Below are 24989 nucleotides of genomic sequence, written 5' to 3' on the forward strand. Positions count from 1 at the left end.
CGGTGGGGGGGGGGGGGCTAGAAGAGAAAATACATCCAGTATTACTGATTTTAGAGGTTATCTTAACTTTTCTTTATTGAATTGTGATTAGTAACTTTTAGAATTAAAAAAAAACCTTTCTGTTGGGAAAGAAATCCACAATATTAAGGACAACTTGACAGGGAATCTATCCTGATCCAAAATTAAATGAAAGATGTTGCTAATAAGCCAGAAGAGTTCCTTTAAGTTAAAAGTGAACTGTGGTAAATACTTTTGTAAAGTAAATAACTAGTAGACTGTCATCTAGTTTGTGATTTGTAGAACCTGATTTGGACACATATGCAGAATGGTTAGATTTGAGTAAAAAGGCAAATAAGCAACACAGTGACCGCCTCTGGAGAAGCAACAGGAGATGGTGCTGCAACACCAGACTTCTTGAAGACCTGATGAATCCCAATACACACAATGAACAGCAACCTGTGAGCCCAACAAAAAGGGGACAACAGGCAAGAGACTGAGCCAACGGAAAAAACCCCAGATACCCCCTTACCCCCCAACCTGGAGGTCATGACCTTGGAGGACCATGAAGAAGCACCTGCTCCTGGGGAGCTCTGCTGTTCTCCTGGCCAGTCAAATCACTGTTCACAAGGCTCACATGGGAAATGTGATGTGCCCGCATCTCTAATAAGCCACAAATACTCTTTATTACAGCCAGTCTCATAAAAACTATATTTCATCTTTTTCAAGCAATGTACAAGTTTTACCATGGAAACAGAATCTGAAAATGCAAAAAATGGTCTTGTTCTTCAATTTTTTTTTTTTTTTTTTTTAAGTAACCTCTATAACCAATGTGGGGTTTAAACTCAGGACTCTGAGATCAAGAGTCACATGCTATACCAACTGAGCCAGCCAGGCACCCCTGCTGTTCAACATTGAAATCTAACCAGAACTTGATAGGATTCTGCAACTAACAAAGAGGAAGCAAACAAACAAAACAAAAAACTTCCTGAGTCACTGTCAAACATCACACTATAATATGCAAAGACTCAAATGATACTTATCTGTAATCTGCTTTGCATATTCATATTAACCTACCCATACATAACTCCTAAAAAAAAATTTAGTTGCAGAAATCCCAGATCATGGCTTATCAAAATTCTTCATTTTTAAGTTTAAGAATAAAAGACTTTTTAAGTCCAAGGAAGATATTATAAGAGCTGATAAACAATAGATTAAGAATTCTAAATTACTTATCCAAATACACACACATACACAATCATATATATAAATATATTTATTACAATTTGCTGAAAATCTTTCCCAATTTTTGAAGAGCTTAAATTATTAGTTCTATATTGTTTATATACATATATTTTAAAGATTTTATTTATTTGACAGAGATAGAGACAGCCAGTGAGAGAGGGAACACAAGCAGGGGGAGTGGGAGAGGAAGAAGCAGGCTCACAGCGGAGGAGCCTAATGTGGGGCTCGATCCCATCATGCCGGGATCGCGCCCTGGGCCGAAGGCAGATGCTTAACGACTACCTACGCCACCCAGGCGCCCCTCTATGTTGTTTATAAAGATATACATACACATGCTGTTTTGACACCAAAGGTAACCCAGAAACCATATACTATGTAACAATAACCACATCAGTGGGAGTTGCCAGCAAATGGCTTTTAAGATTTTATTTATTTGAGAGAAAAAAAAAGAGGGAGAGGGAGAGAGAGACTCTCAAGCTGACTCTGCACTGAGCGCAGAGCCCGATGCAGCCAGGGCTTGATCTCATGACCCTGAAATCATGACCTTAGCCGAAACCAAGAGTCAGATGCTCAACCAACCGAGCCACTCAAGCACCCCCTCTCCTTTGTAAATTTTATTTACAGCAAATGGCTTATAAAAAACAAGACTAAGCTAAAATTTGGTCGGTAAATATTTGGACAATTCCAAAAAAGCACTATAAGGCTATAGAGATTTGGTTTCCAAATTTCAATGGTTTAAACACTGTCTCTGGCAGAAAAGCAAGCTCGATAGTATTATTCAGGCAAATAAAGTAAGCTTCTAATGAATTTCTGAGTGGGTCTGAACATTTAAGGTAGGCCTTGATTCTGTAACTTACTTTTAGCCAGAGCCACATAATAGGGCCTTAGAGCCAGTGGGAACCTTCTGGATAAAACAGAATTATCCTAATACACAGAAACATACACAGGAACCCGCAGTTATAAGTACTATAGGCACTTATGAAAGCAAACGCTTTCGGGTGGGGGATCCACTCATAGGTAAATGATTGCAGCCCACTCTTCACTGGGAAAGATCTGACACCTGTGAGCCATCCTGGCCCGGAGAACTAACAAGAGCCATGAATGATACAATGCTGGCAGCTAGTCCTACATGTCCCTGCTTCCTTCTTTCCAGGACTGCACGCTTGACCTAAAAATTCTGGAACTGGTAAACTGAAGAGAGAAAATTCATAGAAGGTTCACTCACATCACTGATTGTGGAGAATGTATGTGAGGAGTACTGAAAACCCTGGTTCATCCTTCCCTAAATTAACACCTTGACTTGATTCAGTTTTCCTGGCCTGAAAAAAACCCAATTTGATTAATGTTCGAGTATATACATTTGAACTGATGTGTTATTTTGTACACTGTTTTCTGTAAAACAGTCTTTGACCCGGTAAGAGGAGATCTGTTTACTTCATAACACAAATCCATCATGTAAGATGCCGGTAGCCTGACAGAGGCTCCTGGAAGAATGGCAACTGAAGTAAAATTTGAATGGATATGGAGAAGAGGAATATGCTCTCTGCAGATGACAATGACCCACATGTGCCCTAGGAACTGATGAATCCGATTCAGGGTAGATGTAGCTAAAGCAGCATTTGGCTGTTGAAGGAGGTAGCAACGAAACTGAAAGCAGTAACTTGGGCCTTGTTCAAATATTGATAAGAATGGTACACTGTGCTAAATGCCATGTGCTATTTTAAGCACTTTACATATATTAACTCACTTAGACCTCGTAACAACTCCATGGGGTAGGACCATTGGTATCCTCAGGAAACTGACATACAAAGAGGAAAGTCACTTGCCTAAGGTCCCACAGCTAGTAAGTGACAGAGCTGGGCTTCAAACCCAATCAGTCTGACCCTGGAGTTAGTACTCTTAAAACACTGCACTGTTAACTATGCTTTTCTTAACTGAGCTAAAAAGAAAAAAAGAGTAATAGTAGATAAGCATAAGTGACTCTCTAGAAGCTGTTCAAAATATGTCAGGGAGTTTTTAACAGGCCATAATTACAATAATCACAAAATTAAGTTACTAAAAATAAAAAAACAGAAATGTTAACTTTAACATGCTCTACTGGAAATTTAATGTTCATTTTATATATTCATTATAAAGTACTCTTAGTTCAATTACAAAATATAAGTTTGGGGTTTTTTTAAAATACGAAAATACAAGTACGGGCTTCTAATTTATGTTATACTTGGACAGACTGATTTACACAAGTCCTAATGTGGTGGGCTACCAAATACTTGGCACCCCTAAGCCATAAAAGTTATATCAAAAAAACATAGTAACGTTCTTACCAGTATTAATAGAAAGTTACATATAAAAACTACTATTTGAAATTTTAAGTCATAAAACACCAGGCCAAAAGTTTTTCTCAACCTTTTCTTTCCTGAGCATAACTACATCTCCTCAATGGGGGTAGTTTTGTGACAATGACAAAATTTTACAGGAAGGTGGGCACATGGGCCTTTCCCCTCCTCATTAGAAGTCAATTTATTAGGACTTACGGTGGCCACGTGGTGTTTCAAATACTATTAGGAAACAAATGAGTCGACTTAGGAACACAAAAAGTAAACTGTGATATAAATAAGGGATGAAACATTTCAATAAGCTCAGATATGACATGATGACACTACCACAGGCCTGAGTATCTTCTTTATCTCCTAAATAAGTTGAGCCCCCAATAGGAAAAAGGTCACCTCACAGAGAACGCTATGAGATTTTTAAGTCGCTAGACTCCTTTCCATCTTCTCTTCCTCATCAGCTCTTGATACTGCTGTCAAATTCTACAAACTGGTAAAGAAAAAAGGGGTGAAAGTTGAGGGATTGTATAGAGAAATTATAAAAAATCTGTGATTATTCGAACTAAAATATTATAGCCATTGATATAATTTAAAATGCCTAAAACAAGTGTCCTGTCCTTAAAGAAATGTCAATGTGAACATTAAAATAACCATAAAATACCTGAGAATGGAATTCATTACATTTTAGCAAGAACAGCAACTTTCTATCTCCCACCCGCCCTAGGAAGCTCAATTCATTTTTACAAAGGCACTGGGGAAAATGTGCTTGTTCCTTACAATGGCTGTCAATTCAGAGACAATTTGAAGTACAACTACCAACAACTAGGAGTCTCAAACTTGCTGAGTATTCACTTCTTATCTCAAAAGCATCTCCACAGACCTAGAACATGGGGGCGTTCACCTAGAATAGATACACAGGGACTAAGCCATTGAGAAGGCTGGAAAAGGGGCACCAAGGAGCTTTTCACAAACTGTAGGCTTTCCCATACCAAACGATGCTGCCAAGCCCTGATAGGCCGTATGAGCCTGACAGACTCTTAAACACTGATTTTTTTTTTTAAATGCTTTTTAAAAAAATAATTGAGATGTAATTTATACAACAAAAAAATTTCACCATTTTAAAGTGTACATCTCAGTGGTTCTTAATATATGCGCCACGTTGTAGAATTGCTGCCACTATCTAATTCCAGAACATTTCCATCACCCCAAAAATAAACCCCATACCTATCGTCATATGCACTGATTTTACCCATACTTTCTCCGCAGATATCTCTGTGGCCCATGCAGGTATTTTAAGATGGCTGGCTGGTGTGAATCTACACAGTATCTATATGGTAAGAAAACAAGAAAGCTACATTGTCCAGAAGGATACTGAACCCAAATTCTTGGCATTTTTAGCAATTACACTAACATAATTTTTATATATTGGCTAAGAATGGCAGAGAAACTTACATTCAACATCCATCTTCACTTAACACATTAGTGTGCCCCAAATTCATCCAAGATGTTAAAAGAAGGGAAGACAATCTACTAGGATTAGCCATAACTGTCCATAGTTGCAATTTCAAAATATAGAAGATGCAAATGTGGGAAAACCTCCTTTAGTATCAAGCATAGCTGGATTAAAAAAAAAAACAACAAAATGAAAAACTTAATCATTAAGTAAATACTGCCCCGTACGGGAAAATAATCCCTATACCAGTCCAGTATTTAAAGTAATGTAGCTTTAAATGCAACCTTACTTTTACCATTCTTATGACCTAGAGCCTCTCCTAATGAGAAAAACAACCTTTAGGCAAAGGTCTGTTAGGAAAGCCTGCAGATGTGTGGTGCTCGGCTGCTGCAGGGCTCTCATTACCTAAGTGAGCTCATGGCTTCTAAGACACACAGGAAGGAGACCTCACCTTCAGGCATCAGGGTGTTGAAAGCGGGAGGAAGTAGGTCCACGAGGGTGTCTTGCTTTTGTGCACTTATCTGGGGTGCTATTTCCAGAGAAGGAGCTCCTTTATAGAGTGTGCCCAAGATGGATTTCTCTAAGTTGCTCTCAGAGTTGTCCAGCTGCCCTCACCAATAAGTCAGTCTTTGTAGGTTGATAGAAACCACCAGTCAAAGCAGATGCAAATGGATTGTGGGGAAGCCTTCTTTAGTATCTAACATAGCTGGATTAAAACAAAAAAACTTAACCATTAAGCAAATCTTCATTTTAATCATTACTTTCATAGCAAATATCAACTAGGTGCTACACTTGACTCTACCCTTAGCATGGGCACTTCATTATTAGTGGGGATTTTGTGGGCTTGAGTGAAGACCAAAACGAGCTCTTAATTTTTGTCCTGTAAGAAATTAATTCTACTTGATAAACAAGTAAACAAGATCCAGAAATATTTATTGGTAATTTAACTCATGCTTTCTGAGGTTGCCTAGCAACACTTCCAGTGACTTCTGTTGTGCAACAAGTTGTACTCTAGTAATGTATTTACAATTTTATTGCAATTTGCAATAATGATTTAAATACATTTTCATTTCCTGGATTTCCCAAAACACAATCAGATGAAATCAAATAAAGTTCATGACATTTATACAATGCATAAATTAACAGATTTGCCTCAAAACAGTTATCTATGGAAGTAGTGCTACACTATCCCTGTTTAAAGACACCCAGGGAACAGTACTAAGTTTAAAAAAAAAAAAAAAAAAGACCCTTGGATAGATGAGGCTATAAAGCATTTATCCTCTACCTATAAAAAATCACCCAGTGGCCAGAAAAACTCCAAAAAACCTTCACTGAACTAGAATATCATTTTCCTTTATCCCAAGGGCATTAAGAAGTCTGAGAATCAACTGCAAGTAAAGGAATCCAAAAATGATCTAATGTCTTTAAGGCTTACATCTTCTTATAGGGTCAAAATAATGAGGCAGAAACCTGGATATTTTGGAAGGCAGGTTTTTTCTGGTGACCTTTCAACTATATACTTTTAATAAATATAATTGTTATACAGTAAAAAATCCAAAGTTAGCTAAATTCGTAGATACATTTTGTAACGTAATTACTCCAAAATTTCCCATTCTTAAATCTGTTTTTATAAAACTCTTCTAATATACAAGCTGGACTTGTTCTGCAAACAGGTGGATTAAATTCAGTCTTTGTCGAATAAAAGGACAAATTACCTAGCAAGATGTCAGGTGGTTCTTGTATTGGAAGAGGACTAATACATGCACATTATCATTTTACTGCATGCTAATCAAATACTTGGAGCTGAGTAAGAGGAAATTCTAATATTGCCATTTTCTAAAGGGTTGGATTCCTCAGGTCTAGCACAAGTGCTTACTATACCAATTTGCTAAAAGGATTATTTCCAAGTTTTTCTTAAAGCAAGATTATTCATGAGTTTAGGGGGAAAAAACCAACAAAATTATCATTCAAACTATGTTATGAATAATTCTCTTGGTTTCGGAAAAAGAGCTCAAATTCTAGGACTTTATTTGTGGGGCAAGAAGGCAAGCCTATGGAAAGGCACTATTTGTTTTTGGTGGATTCAACCAAGTTTGCCAAGACTGTCTGCTATTATGATGAGTGGCACTCGGTTTTAAAACTTTTTTAAAAGTTTATTTATTTTTAAGTAATCTCTACACCCTATGTGGGGCTCGAAATTATAACCTCAAGATCAAGAGTCACATGCTCTGATTGAGTCAGCCAGGTGTCCCGAGGGGCACTCAATTTTAACAGATTTCTTCTGGATTATTGCATATCACATAATCTCAAAAAACAGCAGGCATAAAAAACACACAAAGTTAGTGCAATTTATGTACAAGTTTTAAAAAGCAAAAAATAAATTAAAATAACCGGTAAAAAAATACAGATATACAAAAACAAAACAAAAAACAAAAACAAACGGTTTATATCTGTATTCCACAGAGGGATCTATGGACTATATAAGACCATATTCAGACTAGTACAAATTCTGGAAATTCATGCTGCAAGTGAGAATTTAAAATATGCTGGCCAGCTCAAAATTTTAAAGTAAATATTGAAATAAAAATATTCCTGTGGTCTAACCTCCAAGGGTAACAAATGGGTTCACCTTATTAAAAAAAAAAAAAAGTGCCAATAAGTGTACAGGTGCATCGTCTGTATCCTCAAACTCCCTGCGCTCCTAAGACCTGGGATGAAAAGGGAATGAAGTTTTCCAAATCGTCACAGCTTCTGAATGCCCATAAATCTACCAAGGAAGACAACGCATGTCTACCTCTGATTTTTGGAGGTAAAAACATAAACAATTACGCAAATGAACAGTTAACAGGAAATAAAAAGATGGAACACCTACAACATCCAATCTCCCAATCAAGCTTGGGCGTTCATTTCATTTACTTCTGTTGATTACTAAGCCACCTCAAGAGCTAAGACTGATTACTCTGCACTTACCTCACAAGCAATGGAAAGACAGATTTTAAATAAGCATCAACAGGACAAAACCTCAGACATAAACATTTACACAGATGTTGACTTGTTTCATCTGTCAATTCAAAATGGTAAGAAAACCCTTCTAATACAGATTACACAATATACTCAATGACAACACAACATACGGAGGTGGCCGAAACATTACCCAAGTACTATATGTATTTTACTGAAAAATATGATCCGAGCAACCATATTATAAAGAAGTTCCAATTATGGGAAGTTTGCAGATTTTCAAACCAAAACCATACTGCTGCTTGACCACACCATTCAACTGATCAGTATTCTAAGATAAGATCATTTCACCAAAACCGATGGAAGAATGGCAGAAAGAACTCTAGTGAGAAAGGACCCGCAAAGCAATGGCCACAATAGAAAAGTAATAGTTAACACGAGTCAGACTGCAGCCAAGAAAAAGCTTCAACTTATTTCAACCAATAGCAGGGAATCTCACAAAGAAACCAATACGCTTCCTAAAATCCATGTCCCCCAATCCCAGAACAGTTTCCCAATGGGGCTTACTTCAGTGATCGACAAACAGGAGCTCCTCCTGCCTAGTTTTGGTTCCTTCTACTCCAATAGAGGCTTCCTAGTCTCGGCTCACCAGGCGGCATTACTGGGTGGCTCTTAAGGGTTGCAAGCCTCAGGTCCACCTGGGGGTCCTTCTAAATAAGCACAGCAATGGGAGCCCCGAGCGGATGGGAGGCGCTCTAAGAGCATTCGCGGGGGGGTGTTAAAATGGAAACCAACATTTTGCTGAACAGGAGGGCCCGCCTCTGCAGGCTTTCTTTCTCCGAGGAACCTAGCAGTAGGTGGTTCCCTAACGTGCTGGAAAGGACACATGGAAGAGGCAGGGACCTACACTCAGACACACTCAGATTCCCAGGGAGGGGGTTTTCCATCTACTGGACTCCTGCGGTGTGAGCGTCGGAGCGCCCTCTGCTAGCGTACTTCGCTTGGGCCTGAAGACACGCTCGGACCCCATCGCCCTCGAGGTCCCGACTCAGGCCGGGTCAGCCGTCCCAGCGAGTTCCATGCAAGAGGGGCCTCCACAGACAACATACGGGCTTCAGAGACACAAAAGGCCTCCAGGGCACGGAACGCGGGGCGCCTGACAGAACCTCGCGCCAACCGTCATTCGTAGCGGCTCTGGGGCTGGCCCGCGAGGCACTCTCCTGGTTCTGTGCTGGGCTTCTTATCGCCCCGCAAGGGCCTGATACTGTGGTTTTACGGTCTGAGAACAGTTAGGCCTCACAGGCCTGGCCTGAGATGTGCGCTCTCCGCACCCCGCACTCCCGCCTTCCCCACTCAGCGGCGGGGCCGGCTTTCCCGCCCCACGGCCCGACCAGGAGTTAGTGGCAGTTGGAGGCAGTTGGGACCGGCCCCAGCAGGTTGGAACCGGTCTGGGCCGGGCCGGAGGAGGAAGGGGGGGAGGGAGAGGCCGCCTCGCGCTCTCCCTGCGCGCGTGACTCACGCTGGCCGCTGACGTCAGGCGTGCGCGCGCGGCGGGGGGGGGGCTCTACGTACGTGTAGTGCTGCGGTTTCTCGGGCTGTGCCTGCAGCACCTGAGCGGTAGCGGCCGGGGGCGCCGAGGAAGCTGCGGAGCCGCCGGGCCCGGGGCCCTTCGACATGGTCCTGTCTTCCTGCCTCTTCGCCGCTCCCCTTTTATTATTCAGTCTGCGCGGTCCGCGCCGAGGACCCAGTGCGCCTGCGCCGCGCCACGAGAACGTGAAGACCCCCCGCACGGCAGCAAGGGTTGCTGGGAGTTGTGGTCCTCGGTTCGGCTGGAATTTTACCGTCGGCAGAGGGTTGCTGCCAAAGGAATGGACCACAATACCCAGGGATCCTTGCAGACGGTGTCCCGGATGCTGAGGGCCCGCCACGGCTTGTGGGGATTGCAGTCCCGCCGCGTTTCTCTTTCTTACCAGTGCATTTCCAGTTTTGTAGGGGAGCGTTCCTTGAAACTGGAGCCTCTGGAGTAGAAAGGGCCCAGAGCTAGAGGCCCTAACGACTTCTGTGAAACAGTCCAAGTGTAATTTCACCACCAACAGTGTAATATTTATCTCGCCACCAGACAGTAGAGCTTCGGTTCAGTGCTGATGCTGGCCCCGGCAGTGCTTCAAAGTCTGTGTTGTCCGTTCGTAGCTCTGGGCCTTTGTGCTGCGGACCTGCAGTCCGCCAACATCCTCTTCATTCCTGCGGCCAGGCTAACTGGGGAGGCATGAAGGAAAGTCTGCCTACTAGAAGTCAGCTTGAGAGATCTTTGCTAAGTAGAGCTACGTGACCCAAAACTCTGTTCCCGCGTCTTTGCTGAGGCGCTCTGTAAACCTTTACCAACCCTGAAACCTGGAACTCCACGTCTTGGGTCCCTTCCCAACTCGACACCTGGCCTGACCAACTTGTTTCCAGTACATTAGGGGCCAAGGACGATTTAATCTCCGTCTAGAATAGTCTCAGGTACACTGGCAAGTTGCAGGGGTGCTGAGAGGCGTCGCGTAGTGTCCAGAGGCAGAGCCTGGGTTTGAGTAGGGGGTGCAATTTATAATCCACTGCAGTTTCCTGCGCTGGACGTCAGCTTTTCTGTGTTTTCCGACCCCGCTTCCCACAAATCGGGCGACGTTCTTCACTCTGTGGCTTTTGTCCAGTCAATTCCCCCTTTACAAAGTTCTTCATAGATACAACATTTGTCATTTAACTTTGTTTTTATAATGAATCTATTTAAATCCATTGTTTTTTAAGACTGATTTATATTTGATTAGATAGGTTAACTAATGATTGTCACATTAAAGAGAAACGTTCCCAATAACCTTAGGGGTGAGGGAAGGTGGGGTGAATGGAAAATTGTTAATGTTTAAGAATGACTCTTACTTTATTTAGTTCCGAGTAACTTCACATCAGAAGCCAAATTGTCAGCCTACAAAGTTGAGAAACTGGTATTTCCCAAACAGGCCAAATCAATTGTTTAGCCACTAGGGGCGTGTGAAGATGAAAAATTCCAAAAGGACAAATAAAAGTTGTAGTTTATTGCTTTAACCCTGTTATTAAATCCAAGTAATTGGTTTATATGTTATTCCCAAAATACCTGAGTGTGATTTGAATGAAGAAATATAGTCCATAGCACTAGGCTTTAAATAAGCCTATACCGTAAGCTTCAGAATGAGTGTGTACTGGTAAAATTGGGAGATGATATCATCCAAACTGTTTAATTTACAAAAGAGGAAACCGAAACTCAGAGAACTAACTTGCACAGAGTTACTCAGCAAGCCCATGGCAGAAAAGGAACTAGGACAGTAGACTATATAACATTCTACATTGTTTTGATTGTATAAACATTTTTAGTTCTTTCCCATTTCCTGTGTTGCTTTTCTTCTCCTTTCCCAATTTAGGAAAAAGAAAAACCTGCCTGACTGCCGAGTAAGAAGGACAAACTATTAGCACTAATCGTCCTTTAAGTGGATAAATGTAAATCTATACCTAGTTTCTGCTGGAGCAATGAGTTCTCCTCTAGTAATTAGCCAAACTGCAAAAAGAAAAAACTGGAGTGTCTGTCCTCTGGAGGCTTGGGACAGACAGGATTCTGGATCTTTTAGAAAATCCTTGGAACACAAAGGAGTTGTTAACTTAGGAACCCATTCCTTCTCCAGGCTATTTGGGCAGTCAAAAAAAATATTAACAGGGTATTTTTCTGGCTACATCCCAGAACATTTGAGAGCCTTTTGTGTGGGATCTAACCAGTGCCCTGATTCTTAGCTTTACTCAGGTTCTGAGGACAGGGCAAGTACCTCCATCTTGGTTTCTCAGCATCGCATGAATGAAACAGAAAACTTAATTTCTCCCCTACTGAAAACTTTGGGCAGAAGGCAGAAATCAAAGTTGACCAAATTATCACGTAAAAGTTTAGGTATGTGATAATTAAATACAAATTGTGCCTGTTAAGATTGAGAGGGCTGGAATGAGAGGAATTTGATACCAAAGATTAAGTCAAAGACATTTTTACCATAGCAGCTTTTTCATATTGTGCCGTTTTCCCCTCACTATTGATACTGAGAGCAGACCTCGATGTCACAAGTAAATTTTTGAGGTATTTGTATTTATGTATAATAATTATTTGAGTTGAAATCTATGTGTACATAGTTTTGCTACTTTTTTGTTTTGATCATTTAAAATATTCAGTGGGAAAAAAATGAGTAAACCCAGAGTAGGAGCTATGGAATAAAATGCACAAAGCTCTATTTCAATTTTCTGAGTTTTGTTTGGTCTTAAACTTTACCCTGCTTTCGTATTTTATATACCTGTATCATCAGGAGAACTAACATTACAATCCATCAAAGACGTTTACTTAGGCAAAGGTAGGGATTACCAATTTTATACATTTGTCGTGTTTCTTAGAAGTAATACCTATGAGAATATACCATTAAATACAAGTGCACATATTTAATTTAGTTTTCTTTCGTTTATTCTTCATGGACATGCAAATGCTGTCCTAGGACTATTTCCATTTTGGCTGTAGTCATTTCATTCAGTTGAATTACATAATTAAAAAATATGTTGCTTAGTAGGTTCCTTCTTTAAGCTATTGAAATCACGAAGTATTTTGTGATAGCCTAAGAACATACAAAACAGCGCTTATAAAATCATATATTGACATATTTTTTTGTGCCTACTATTTACCCCTACCTACACCACCAAACGAAAGAATTGTTTTTTGGTTAAAATGTATATGCGTGGTATATAAAATACTTGGTGGTATAATATGATTTGCTGAATTCTAATTCTGTTTTACACTGTGTACATCACTATCAAAATGTTAAAGTAAATAATCACAGGGAACACATTTTATTTTACATTGGAAAATATTTACAAGATTCCTTGAAGTAACCACTCCTCCTGCATTTTATTAGCGAGATGCGAATTTGGTTAGTTTCCTACCCATCCCGACCCTGAAGTCCTGATAGAGACCAATGCAATTCATTTGCATTGACTTTCTATTGTAGAGCTTTGGAACCAAGGGAAGGATCCAAACATAGCTTCATTTTATCCAATCAGAAGAGCCGCTTCGTGCTAACCTCTGATTCGTCCATTCCTCTTTGCATTCATCCAATCATCAGGCCACTTTAACAGCCAATCAGCGGCCTAGATGCCCACCAATCCGGGAGCAGGGCCGAAGCACGGCCTTTGTGTCGGGGATGTCAGCGCGTCGGCGAAAGCTCCCGCCAATAGAAAAAGTCGTTGGTGTATGCAAATGAGGCCCCTATGACGCAGAGACGCAGCGTGAAGCGTGGGTATAAAACCGGAGGCAAAGGGGGGGTTTGGAGCACAGAGCGGTTTGGTCGTTCGTTGGAGGGTCCTCTTTTCTTTGCTTGGCGACTGCGGCTCTTCATTGGGCAGCAGGAGCGGCGCGGCGGTCGAAGAAGCGGTCTAAGACTTCGGCATTGGGTAAGCGTTGGCGGGTTTATTCGTGGTTCGAGGTCCCGTCGGCCGTTGATGCCGCGGGCCGCAACCGTTGGGAGCGGAGTGCTGGCTGGTGCGGGCTGCTCGGGCCGCTGGCGTCGGGTGTGGGCCCGGCAGGTTTTCCCTTGGGGCTTCGTTCCGGAACCGCGTCTCCGCCTCCTTCCCGGTGGTGATTCAGAGGTCCCGACGCCAGGTTCCGGGCAAGCGGGGCCTCCGCCCGTCGAGGAGGGGAAGTGACTCCTCCCCGCGCCCCCCCTCCCGGGGGAGGCTGCTGCAGCTCCTCGCAGCCTGAGTCATTAGGGGAGGGGGAGGAGGCGGCGGCCCCGGGCCATCTGCCGCCGCGAAGAGGCGGGAGGGCAGGGGCGCCGAGCGCGTCCCCCTCTCCACCCCAGGGGGGCGAGCGCCGCGGCCCCGAAGTCACGGCTGTCTTCCTTAGGTAAAAGAAAATGGCCCGAACCAAGCAGACTGCCCGTAAATCCACGGGTGGGAAAGCGCCCCGCAAACAGCTGGCCACTAAAGCCGCCCGGAAAAGCGCCCCTTCTACCGGTGGGGTGAAAAAACCTCATCGCTACAGGTAGGCGAGGCGGCAGGAAAACAATGACGGGGCGGCGCTTGGCCCGTGCGGGAGCGCATCCTGGGGCTGGCCCCGGTCGCTGTCCGTCCCGGGTGTCCGCTTACACTCCCCTGCTCGCTGCAGGCCCGGGACCGTAGCGCTTCGGGAGATCCGTCGTTACCAGAAATCCACCGAGCTTCTGATCCGGAAGCTGCCTTTCCAGAGGTTGGTGAGGGAAATCGCCCAGGATTTCAAAACCGATCTGAGGTTTCAGAGCGCCGCCATTGGCGCGCTTCAGGTAAGGCGAGCACGGCGGTAGTAGGGTCGGAGGGCTCGTGCGTGGCTTCTGCTTCTCGAAGAGAGTTTAATAGTGTGGCTCTTGTCCTCAACAGGAGGCCAGTGAAGCGTACCTGGTGGGTTTATTTGAAGATACTAATCTGTGTGCCATCCACGCTAAGAGAGTCACCATCATGCCCAAAGACATCCAGTTGGCTCGCCGGATACGGGGAGAGAGAGCTTAAGTGAAGGCAGTTTTTATGGTGTTTTGTAGTAAATTCTGTAAAATACTTTGGTTTAATTTGTGACTTTTTTTGTAAGAAATTGTTTATAATATGTTGCATTTGTACTTAAGTCATTCCATCTTTCACTCAGGATGAATGCGAAAAGTGACTGTTCACAGACCTCAGTGATGTGAGCACTGTTGCTCAGGAGTGACAAGTTGCTAATATGCAGAAGGGATGGGTGATATTTCTTGCTTCTCATGATGCATGTTTCTGTATGTTAATGACTTGTTGGGTAGCTATTAAGGTACTAGAATTGATAAATGTGTACAGGGTCCTTTTGCAATAAAACTGGTTATGACTTGATCCAAGTGTTTAACAATTGGGGCTGTTAAGTCTGACCATACATCACTGTGATAGAATGTGGGCTTTTTCAAGGGTGAAGATACAAGTCTTAACCACAGTGTAACTTACAGTTTCCTTAAGAAAAAAAAAAAGTAAACCTGGCAGCTATAGAATACACTATGTGCATTTATAATAGCTATTTTATATATTGTAGTGTCAACATTTTTAAATTAAATGTTTTACATTCACATGTGGTGGGGAGTCTTGTCATTAAGGTGTGTGTAATTTAAAGTCCAGTTGGTTTTCTCCTAACTAGACTGCACTTGTTTTCATAATAGTAAAATGCTTTGCAAATTATACCTTGCATAAGTCCTCATTCTACCACATGTTAACTAACCCTCTAGCTGATTAATGCAACACTAATGGGGGGATTTTATTTATAAGGGCTCTAGACTATAATACAAGTTATTCACACCAGCATCATCTGTTATATTCTAAACTAGTTAGTGCAGCTTTTCTTTGTGTTGTGGTTGGTCTCATAACTAGGTTGAGTTTTTCTCTACCAAGAGGAAACAATACCGAAGTTCTTTTCCTTGTGGAGTTTGTATTATAATAACCCTTAGAGTAAACTTGCTGTGGGGGAGGGGCACACAACTCCAGCTTCTTGAACCTCTGCCAGTTAAGATGGTGTCCAGTTAGGTTACATCTGATACATGGTCCTGGGGAAATCACTTTATAGAGATGGCCTTCCAAGTGGTTTTTAAAATTATCCTTTTGAAGTCTTTAGGTCAATTATGTATGTTGACGAAATTTACAAATAAACTTTGTTTATTCAACTAAGTGTCAAAAACCTACATTGAATATACAGAGCTTAAATACAACCGTTATCTAGATTCTTTGTATTCTGAAGTTTGAGCTTAGTTTATACCTGTTTTTGCTCAGTAGACGAAGCATTTATACACAAGAATAATTATGAATTTCTTTATACAAGTTATTTTAACACAAGTCCACAAGTACAGAACTCTGTTGGTCTAAGCTGCTTTTTCAGTACAAAGCTAGTTTTCTTGACCAGTGATGGTCTACTGTATGCATAGTATCTAGATGTCAGCAAGACATGGGCACAAGAGCCACTGGTCATCAGACAACAAGCATTCTGTGTAGTTGAAGCTGGTAGCGATAGATAGTTGTGTCCTAATAAAGTAGCTCCTTTTTTTAAAAAACTGTTTGGTTTTAAATTTCAAGGGACTTAGGGAGAGAGGCAAACTAGGATAGACTTGATTCTTGGCAACTTAATAAGCTTTCGGGAGGCATCAGAGGTGGAGTCCGGTATGTAACGAACCGGTTTTCTAGAAGGTTCATCATAACTAGCTCTGGAACAGTGGCTTCCCAGTTCTGATGATCTCAACATTATGCTTCTGAAGGACATTGTGATCCTGGACGGTAGAAGGTACTGTGAAGTACCTGGCAGTGTCTGAGAACAAGTAGACAAGACTCCGCTATGGTGATGTCAGTTTGTTGAGTTTACTATTTGTGATAACCCAAGTGGGGTGAAACGTGAACCTTCTCCTCCAGCACATCTTCCCTACATCCTGGTGTAGAGGTTTGCGGATTTTATTGGGCAGCTGGGAATCTGCTGCTTTAAATAGTGCAGCTTGTGCTTCCAGACTTTGAGCATACTTAACCCAGAAGGCAAAAATATCTTTTGGTTCTAGGAAGCTGCCCACACAGGATAACCCTGGGTTTAGGTGATGGAACAGAATCTGTAAGGAGAAAAGCAAAAGCTGGAGCTGATGAAGGTATCCTGTGCCCTTGATGGATGAGACAAAAATAAAGTTTTTGAAGTTGAGACTATTTTATCTTGTTAATGGTCTTCATTTGAATTGATAACATCTATTTCACATTTGGGAAATTCCTGGAAGGTTGCCTTATGACTGACTCCCACTGGGGGTGGGGGGGAGTGCATTTAGTGATGACAGGCAGACCCCCATTCTGAAAGGTGATACGTGTCACAATTTGCTTAGGACAGTGCCAGGCGATGCCTGTTGGACCTGTGTATTAATAGTGCATTCTTGACTGTCGGCGGACTTGGTTTCGGCCAGACCAGTTTAGTTGAGGGCTGGAAGTGCCAGCATCCTAACTGGTTACCAGGAGATTCTGAACCAAACCATTGGTTGCCCTTGTCCAGAAGCCCTTAGCCTGTGCCCTTCAGAAGGTAGCCGAAGAGCCAAGGTGTTTGTGAAATTGCTAATCACAAGCCAGGTCCATCCTTGTGAGGGTGACCCCCATTGCTCTCCCTCCACACTTGTTTGTCCTGTGTCCCCTTTCACTCCCCCTCTCCCCTGCTAGGCAGTTACACTTAATGTAAGTGTAGGCCTATGGGCCCACGTTATTGGGTCGGTAAAATAGCCCTGTTTCATCCCTAACTGGTCAGTTTGTAGACTACTAGATGATCCAGACAACATACGGAAGTTACATCCTATTTACAAAATTTAAGGTGGTATAAAAGAAAACTGGGGAGGCAAGCACTTCAAACCCGGCTTACTACCAGAGATCTGCCTGTACACAAAAAGTGAATTGGTCTGCATCACACCGCCAGAAGGAAGGAGAGTAGTTCTGGGAGAGGCAAGGGCCGCCCCATGCCCCTTGCCAGGCCGCCCCAGACCCCTTGGGGCCTCTGCTGCCTGACCGATGTCTCCGAGTGTAAGGAGACAAGCTCTGAGCCCACTGGCTGGACCGGAAATTTACTCTTTCCCACTCACTTCCTCAGTCATTCTGCAGCGGTCTCCCAACAGTGGTCTTCCCTGGGTAGGGCTCCCCCTAACTGGCTCCTTGCAAGCACTGCCTCTTGCCTGGTGGGCATTGGGGCTAGGGTCTGTGCAGCAGTTGGAAAGCAGGCCCCTCTGGATCACTTCCAGGTAGGGTAGTAGAGGGTAGACAGTCCTGCTGGCTGTCTGCTATTGGGTTGGCGGGAAACTCGGGCTTGCCCTTCAGTTACCACAGGATGGGGCCGGCCTGTGTTTGGGAGCAACTGCTGAGGGCCAGAGATCAAGGCCTCAGGCCCATGGCCAACCTACCCTGCCTCGGAGAAGGGCGAGGTGTGCAGTTTTCACCACACCCATCTGCAGCTGTTGTCTCACTGGTGGTGCTCTGGTCCACTGGGCATAAGAGCCTGGAGTCCCCACCCTGCACATCCGGTCCCCACCCTTACCTCCCCATCCCTTGGGTTGGGAGCACTTCTCAGTCCCCTCACAGAGGCCATCACAGCCCATGTCCCTCAGTACCCGCCCAGGCACTGCTAGAAGAACACAGCTGAGCTGGCTGTGCCTTGTCTGGGCCCACAGCCTCTTCCTTCAGCCCAATGGTGGTCCCACCTGCCCCTGTGGACACTCCTCAGGGATGTCCATCCAGCTGGCCCTGGCTTTTGGCCAGGAACTTCAGCACAAACAGCTGGCCTTCCAGCTGCCTTCCGGAGGGCAAGGCTAGGGGAAGGAAGGAAGAACCAAACTCCTGCCCAGGCTGCTAACCCAAATCCTACACCACCCCCAGGGAGAAGGCTGAAAGTGCCCTCTTGGGCCAGATGGCTGGCCTTTTGGCTCCCTCACCCCTTTGTCAGCACGTGTGGGGAATGAGAAAGGCTGTAGGTCGAGCTGGGTGCAGCTAGGATAGCTTTGAGTTTATACACACAGGGCTGTGCTGTGATATGGGTCTGGAGCCTGATGTCCTCCCTCCTGGGGTTGCCTGTTCATGGCTCTGCTAATTGCGCAACAGCCCCTGGCAGTGAGGGATCCTGCCCAGACACCACCATTGTTGCGAGCAGCGTCATGGGACTTCTCTGTGATGTGCCCCCTGCCTGTTCTGGTGTCCTTGCCTGAGCGTCATGCCCAGTGTCTGCCAGGGGCCGGGACTGTTGCTCAGGCACACCCAGGAGCAGCATTTCTTAGCCTTCTGCCCTGAGCAGAGGACCCCCCTCCTCCAGCCCCTCCTTCACCATCGCCCTTCCCCATGGAGGAAGCTTTAAGGGTTCTGCAGTCACCCCCTGTACCGGGGAAGCAAGGAGAGGGAGGGCTTTGGTAAGGCTGTGGTCCCCGAAGGGGCTGTAAGATTGTCACCCATGACTTGGAAAGGGTGCCAGGGTCTGGGGTCTTCTCTCCAGCAGCTGCCAGCTCTCGTTCAGAAAGCTGCAGGTCTGGAATGCACACAGTGGAACGGAGGATGGGCAAAAAGGAGAAGCCCATCTCCAGACACCAGCAATACTACTGACAAAGAAGGCTCTAGAGAGGGAGGCTGGTGGGCCACAAGCTTAGGGGGCTTTAGGTGGCCTTTTGCTGAGGGGTGTGTGAGGGACCGTGCACGTCCCCATGGAGGTGATACCCGGGCTCTATTAGCCCCCACTCACCTCCTACCCTCTCTGTTGGACATGCTGGACCTCAGGACCTTTCCCCATAAGCTCCTCACTGCCTAGTACTGAGCCAAGAGCATCAGCAGAGAGGATAGGATGGATTGGGGTCCAAGGCCCAGGTATCGTGGGCCTGAGGGTTTTGCTCCAGCCTGCAGCCCTCTCCCTCCCTGGCACCGTGTCTTTGGCCGGTCTCAGTCCTCATGCCCACGCCCCATGGCCTGGAGGCCTGGACCAGCTGCAGTGCTCAGTGACAGGTGCAAGAAGAGACGACTGTGGCCTTAAGCTGTCCCTGCATCTTGTGAGTCTGGATTTCTCCCTGACCATTGGCATGGTGGTCATCAATCTAGAGGGCGGGAACTTCAAGGACATGGTGGGGACACCAAATAAAGCCACCTGGGTGGCTCAGTTGGTGAAGCGTCTGCCTTCAGCTCAGGCTACGATCCCAGGGCCCTGGGATCGAGTCCCGCATCGGGCTTCTTGCTCAGCAGGGAGTATTTCTTCTCCCTCTGCCTGCTACTCCCCTGTTTGTGATCTGTCAAAGAAATTAAAAAAAAAAAAAAAAAGACAAGGCCTGAAGCTGGCCCCTCTTAGCAGGAGCAGCGGAGGCCAGAGAGGGACAGGAAGTTCCTGATGCTCTGAGGGCAAGCCTGAGGCTTGCCTGCCTTTGGAGCCATGCCTGGCACACAGCGGAGGCTCCGGGCGTGTTTGCTGACCAACCCGGATGGCCCTGGCAGCCCCACAGCGCAGCTGGCTGGATCTGCTCCTGGCATGGGTGGCAAAGAATCAGCCCAATTCCCAGGAGCTTTGGTTCCTGGCCTGGCTTCCGAATCGGGAGTGTTCCGTGTCGAAACTGGGGCTGCCGTGGCCTGAGACAGCAGCTGCCCCCCCAATCCCTTATTTCAGTCTGAGCTTTATATCTTCGCCCCTTAGAATGCAGAAGCTGCAGCTGGTCAGGACGCTCCGGGGGACAGGGTGGTGGCTGAGAGGACAGGCTCAGGGGCAGCTAGGCTCAGCCTCAAGGCCCAGCTCTCTCATTTGGATGTTTCTTTACCCATCTGTGCTTCCTTATCTGTAAAATGGGAATAAAAACAGTTACTACCTAATAGGCTTGCAAGGATTTAATGAAATCTGTGCAAAGCCTGGTGACTAAAAATATTTGACAACAGAAGTCAAGGGCTCTGACCAATCAGAACACAGCCGGGTAGTAAACCACCAGTACTGCTGACCGCAAGCTCGGTATTAGTATTACCAATATTACAGAAGCTGTTATCATCAATATTACAGAAGGGCAAAGGGGGTCCAAATCAGGAGATAGGTCAACCCCCTGGGAACAACCACAAAAAGAAACTCCCAGAATGAGTGAGAGGGTGGGCCATCTGCGGAGAGCAAGCATTTTCAGAGACGATGTCTGTAGATATTAGCGTGGGAGATGTGGACCCAAGTCCCATCAGGGAACCGGGCTGTGATTGCAACAGAGCGGCTAGAGCGGCTGGGAGCCCAGAGACCTCAATCGCATGAAGAAAAACTGGGTCTAGCAGGGAGGACCCAAGGGTGAAGAACGGGGGATGAAGACAGACACGGACTCCAGGAGAGAAGAGCGTCTCTACGGTGCCTGTCCTCAGTCCGGAGCCGAGTCTCACTCCGGCCTGCACAGACGCGTGTCAGCAACCTCCAGGCCCGCCTCGGCCACCGCGCTTCTGGCTCGCACACTGGGGCTCCCATCACTGGATAGTATTTCCCCATTCTGTCATGATGCCTCCGTCCTGCGTGACAGTTGGCTCTGGCTGTGCTGATACTGGTGAGTTTTTCAGCGAGCAGAGCAGAGGACAGACCTTGGCTTGGGATGCAGTGTCCCCATTAAGGTGCCACTTCTCCCCCAGTCCTGTCACATCTGGCCAGGAAAACGGGAAGGAGGGTCAAAAGTCAGAGGCAGACTTCCTTCTGAACAGATTGCATGTAACATGCTAGATGGGATTCAAAAACTGAGAGTAAACACATCTTCCAAATAAAATCAATGTTTCAGAGTTCATCGGTGAGCAAACAGGAGCACTGCCCCTCGCTCAAAGCCAGGTTCTCCAGAACAACCAAAACAATACAAAGGACGAACATGGGGCAAATAGATGTGTTTCAGTCAAATTGAAACAACGGAAACAAAAAGGGTATGTGGGCCTCGCAGGGATTAGGAGTCCTTCTCTCTCTCCTCACTCAGTTAGCTCTTTCCTCCTCCAGCAGAGCACTTAGCCAGAGGGGGCCAGATTGTGTCTTCCTCTCACCTAGAGCACGAGAGCCTTTTATCTTTTATCTTGTATCTGGCTAATTGCACAGAAGAGTCCAATGATGTCTGTTGAATTAATGGATGACTGATAATAATAGCAAACATTTATTCTGCGCTTACTAAGTGCCCAGTGCTGGGCTGGGCCCTCTTTGAAGATTAGCTCATTCAGTTCTTCTGTAACAGTAATCACTAGCCCCATTTTACAGATGAGGGACCGAGGCTCAGAGAGGTCCAGTCACCTGCCTGAAATCACACAGATCTCAGATCACACAGATAGTCAGAGATTCGGGCAGAGATTTGGGCTCAGGACTGTTAGACGTCAAAGCTCAGCTAGGTAAAGGATTCAAAGAGAAGGGGTTGCTTCCTCCCACACTTCTCCAGGAGGGGAGCCCATTGGAAGGCATGGTTTGTGAGTTTAATCCCATTTCAACCATCCCCAAGGGCCACTCATTGTCTTGCTTTGTTTTGCCTATGATAAAAAATGCTTTACTGAGAAGTGCTTATAAGGAGCAGGCCATGGGGCACCTGGGTGGCTTAGTCGTTGTGTCTGCCTTCGGCTCAGGTCATGGTCCCAGGGTCCTGGGATGGAGCCCCGCATCGGGCTCCCTGCTCAGTGGAAAGCCTGCTTCTCCCTCTCCCACTGCCCCTGCTTGTGTTCCCTCTCTTGCTGCCTCTCTCTCTGTCAAATAAATAAATAAAATCTTAAAAAAAAAAAAAAAAAAGGAGCAGGCCATTAGATGAAATCTGGAATCGTCGTATTTCCCAACCTTTTTTTTTTTTAAATTCATTTCTTTTAGAGAGAGAGTGACAGAGAGAGTGCATGTGCCAGTGGGAGCGGGGTGGGGCGGTGGAGGGTGGTGAGCAGAGGGAGAGGGAAAGAATCTCAAGCAGACTCCCTGCTGAGCACAGAGCCTGGCTCAGGGCTTGATCCCACAGCCCTGAGATCATGACCTGAGCCTAAAGCAAGAGTGGGGCGCTTAACCAACTGAGCCACCAAGGCACCCCTCCCAAAGTTTTTAAAAAACAGTTTTCAGATATACTACACATACCATACAATTCACCCATTCAAACTATAAAATTCAGTGGTTTTGGTGTATTCACAGACAGGTACAACCACAGGCAATTTTAAAAGCATCCTCCTCGGCACGAAGAGAACTCAGTACCCGCGACTATCACACTTTCTCCCCTCCATTTCTGTCAGCCCTAAGCAGCCACTAATCTCCTTTCTGCCTCTGAAGATATTCACCTACTCTGAACGTTTTCTTATAGAAGGAATCATTCAATTTGAGGTCTTTTGTGACTAGCTTCCTCTGTTTCCCATGTTTTCAAGGCTCAACGATATTGTACCGTGGATCCGCCTTCACTCTTTTTATGCCTGAGTAAAAATCATTGTATGGACCTGCCACATTCTCTTGATTGATCCATGTATCTCTTTGGGTTATTACCACCTTTTTTTTTTAAGTTTATTTTTTTTAGTAATCTCTACACCCAACATGAGGCTCCAACTCTCGACCCTGAGATCAAGAGTCACACGCTCCACTGGCTGAGCCGGCCGGGAGCCCCCGGTTCTTACCACCTTTTTGGCTAATGCGGATAGTGCTGCCATGAATATTAATGTACAAGTTTTGTGTGGACTTATGTTCTCAATTCTCTTGCGTATATACTTAGGACTGAAATTGCTGGGTCATATGGAAACTCTATGTTTAGCATTTGGTGGAAATGCTTAACTATTTTACATTCCCACCAAGGTGTATGAAGGTGTCGTTCCTCACCAACATTTGTTATTGTGCCCTTTATTTTAGCCATCCTACTGGGTATGAAGTGGCACCTCATTGTGCTTTTGCTTTGCATTTCGCTAATGACCAATGATGTCAAGCACCTTCTCATGTGCTTGTTGGCCATTTGTATATCTTCTTGGGAAAAATGCCTGTTCAAGTCTTTGGCCCATTTTAAATTATCTGTCTTTTTTTGAGTTGTAAGAGTTCTTTGTGTAGTCTTGATACAAGGCCCTTAAATATATGGTTTGCAAGTATTTTCTCCTATTCTGTGGATTGTCTTTTCACTCTCCTGATGGTGTCTCTGAGGCACAAAAGTATTTAATTTTGATGAAGTACAACTTGTCTATTTTCCTTTTGTTTCTCGTGCTTTTGGTGTCCTATCTAAAAAGCCACTGCCTGAGCCAAGGTCACAAAGATTTACCCGCATATTTATTTCTAGACGTTTTCAGAGCTGCATTTTTTTTAAAAAGATTTTATTTATTTTATTTATGTGACAGAGAGACAGCCAGCGAGAGAGGGAACACAAGCAGGGGGAGTGGGAGAGGAAGAAGCAGGCTCCCAGCGGAGGAGCCCGATGTGGGACTCGATCCCAGAACGCCGGGATCACGCCCTGAGCCGAAGGCAGACGCTTAACGACTGCGCTACCCAGGCGCCCCTAGAGCTGCATTTTTTTTTTTTAACTGAGGCATAAATAACATACAGTGTTATGTGAGTTTCAGGCATATGATATAATGATTCAACAATTCTATACATTACTGGGTGCTCATCACTATAAGAGTATCAGCGCTACATTTTGGGCAAACCCCTGAGCAGATCCCAAGCTCTATCCCTGGCCACAACTCTCCACAAAGCCCCCACTCTAGCCCCAAACAGGCTGCTTACATTTCAGCATTTCTGCTCCATGGCTTCGTATAGGTGCACCTGTGCACGGGTGCCCAGGCACAGGCTGGGGCCAGCTTAAGGGTTCAGGATGCAGGCTGGTGAAAGAGGAGGCGGGGAGTGTCAGACTCTACATCCAAGGCTCAGGACTGAGGAAGCACCTGCTGAGGCCAACAGTCCCACCCTAGGGGGGCTGCTGCCAATGGTCTTTGCAGGAGAGGCTATCTACTGCGCTAGGATCCACTGCCACTCTCCTTCAGTCTTCCATTGCTAACAGCTATGCCGGCGGGCCCATCGTGGAAAAGGGGCCTGTAGAAAGCAACTCCCTGGTCACCACCAAACTTGGCTTTCCTTATCTCAGTTTACACCGCGCGCTAGGCCCCTCTCAAAGACTCTTGATCAGGGTCGATGACCTCTCATAGAGGCAGGACTCTAGGACCTAGGAGAGCCCTTTGGGAAATCCAGGTCCGCTGGATGCGGGCTCCGATGCTCAGGCTGTGTGTGGGTGGATGGCCGGGCCTGTGTGGGTAGCGCAGAGAGGGGCGCCAGGGTCAGGGAAGGGCAGCCCACATCTTCCAGTCCAGCCAATACCACTCGAGTGGGCAGCCGCCGGTCTTTCCCAAAGTCCGCCGCCTGCCCGCGGTGGGGGCGTCAAGGGGAGCCGCGGCCGAGCGCGCCCAGCAGGTGGCTGGGGCCGGGAGGCGGGGCGGGCCCGGCGCGGCGGGGGCGGGAGGAGGCCCCCGGGTGGGGGCGGGGGGCGCGTACAGGAATGCGCGCC

The 24989-nt window shown here is 45.5% G+C and overlaps 2 protein-coding genes across 8 annotated transcripts in view; one reads left to right on the forward strand and one right to left on the reverse strand.

Annotated features, from left to right (window-relative positions):
* UNK (unk zinc finger) overlaps positions 1–9730 on the reverse strand; it is a 32434-nt gene extending 22704 nt beyond the window's left edge. The window contains exons 1-4 of one of the 7 annotated variants that reach the window (XM_040640216.1): positions 9559–9679; positions 5477–5731; positions 5025–5189; positions 4797–4899 (exon numbers count right to left, since the gene is read on the reverse strand). In XM_040640216.1, the coding sequence (XP_040496150.1) occupies positions 4797–4855 (59 nt within the window). In that variant the 5' untranslated portion in view covers positions 4856–4899; positions 5025–5189; positions 5477–5731; positions 9559–9679. Of the gene's footprint in view, positions 1–4796; positions 4900–5024; positions 5190–5476; positions 5732–8553; positions 8896–9558 lie in introns of those variants that run through there. The other 6 variants (XM_040640215.1, XM_040640217.1, XM_040640218.1 and 3 more) reach the window with 6 other exon arrangements.
* A 3582-nt stretch (positions 9731–13312) lies between these two features.
* On the forward strand, positions 13313–15128 carry LOC103665747 (histone H3.3A). The gene is made up of 4 exons (XM_008693776.2): positions 13313–13467; positions 13919–14056; positions 14180–14333; positions 14428–15128. The coding sequence occupies exons 2-4, from the start codon at positions 13929–13931 to the stop codon at positions 14554–14556; spliced, it is 411 nt and encodes a 136-aa protein (XP_008691998.1). The 5' UTR covers positions 13313–13467; positions 13919–13928; the 3' UTR covers positions 14557–15128.
* Positions 15129–24989: the final 9861 nt, after the last annotated feature.

The sequence above is a fragment of the Ursus maritimus genome, unplaced genomic scaffold, assembly GCF_017311325.1.
Source record: "Ursus maritimus isolate PB19 unplaced genomic scaffold, ASM1731132v1 scaffold_24, whole genome shotgun sequence".
Classification (NCBI taxonomy): Eukaryota; Metazoa; Chordata; class Mammalia; order Carnivora; family Ursidae; genus Ursus; species Ursus maritimus.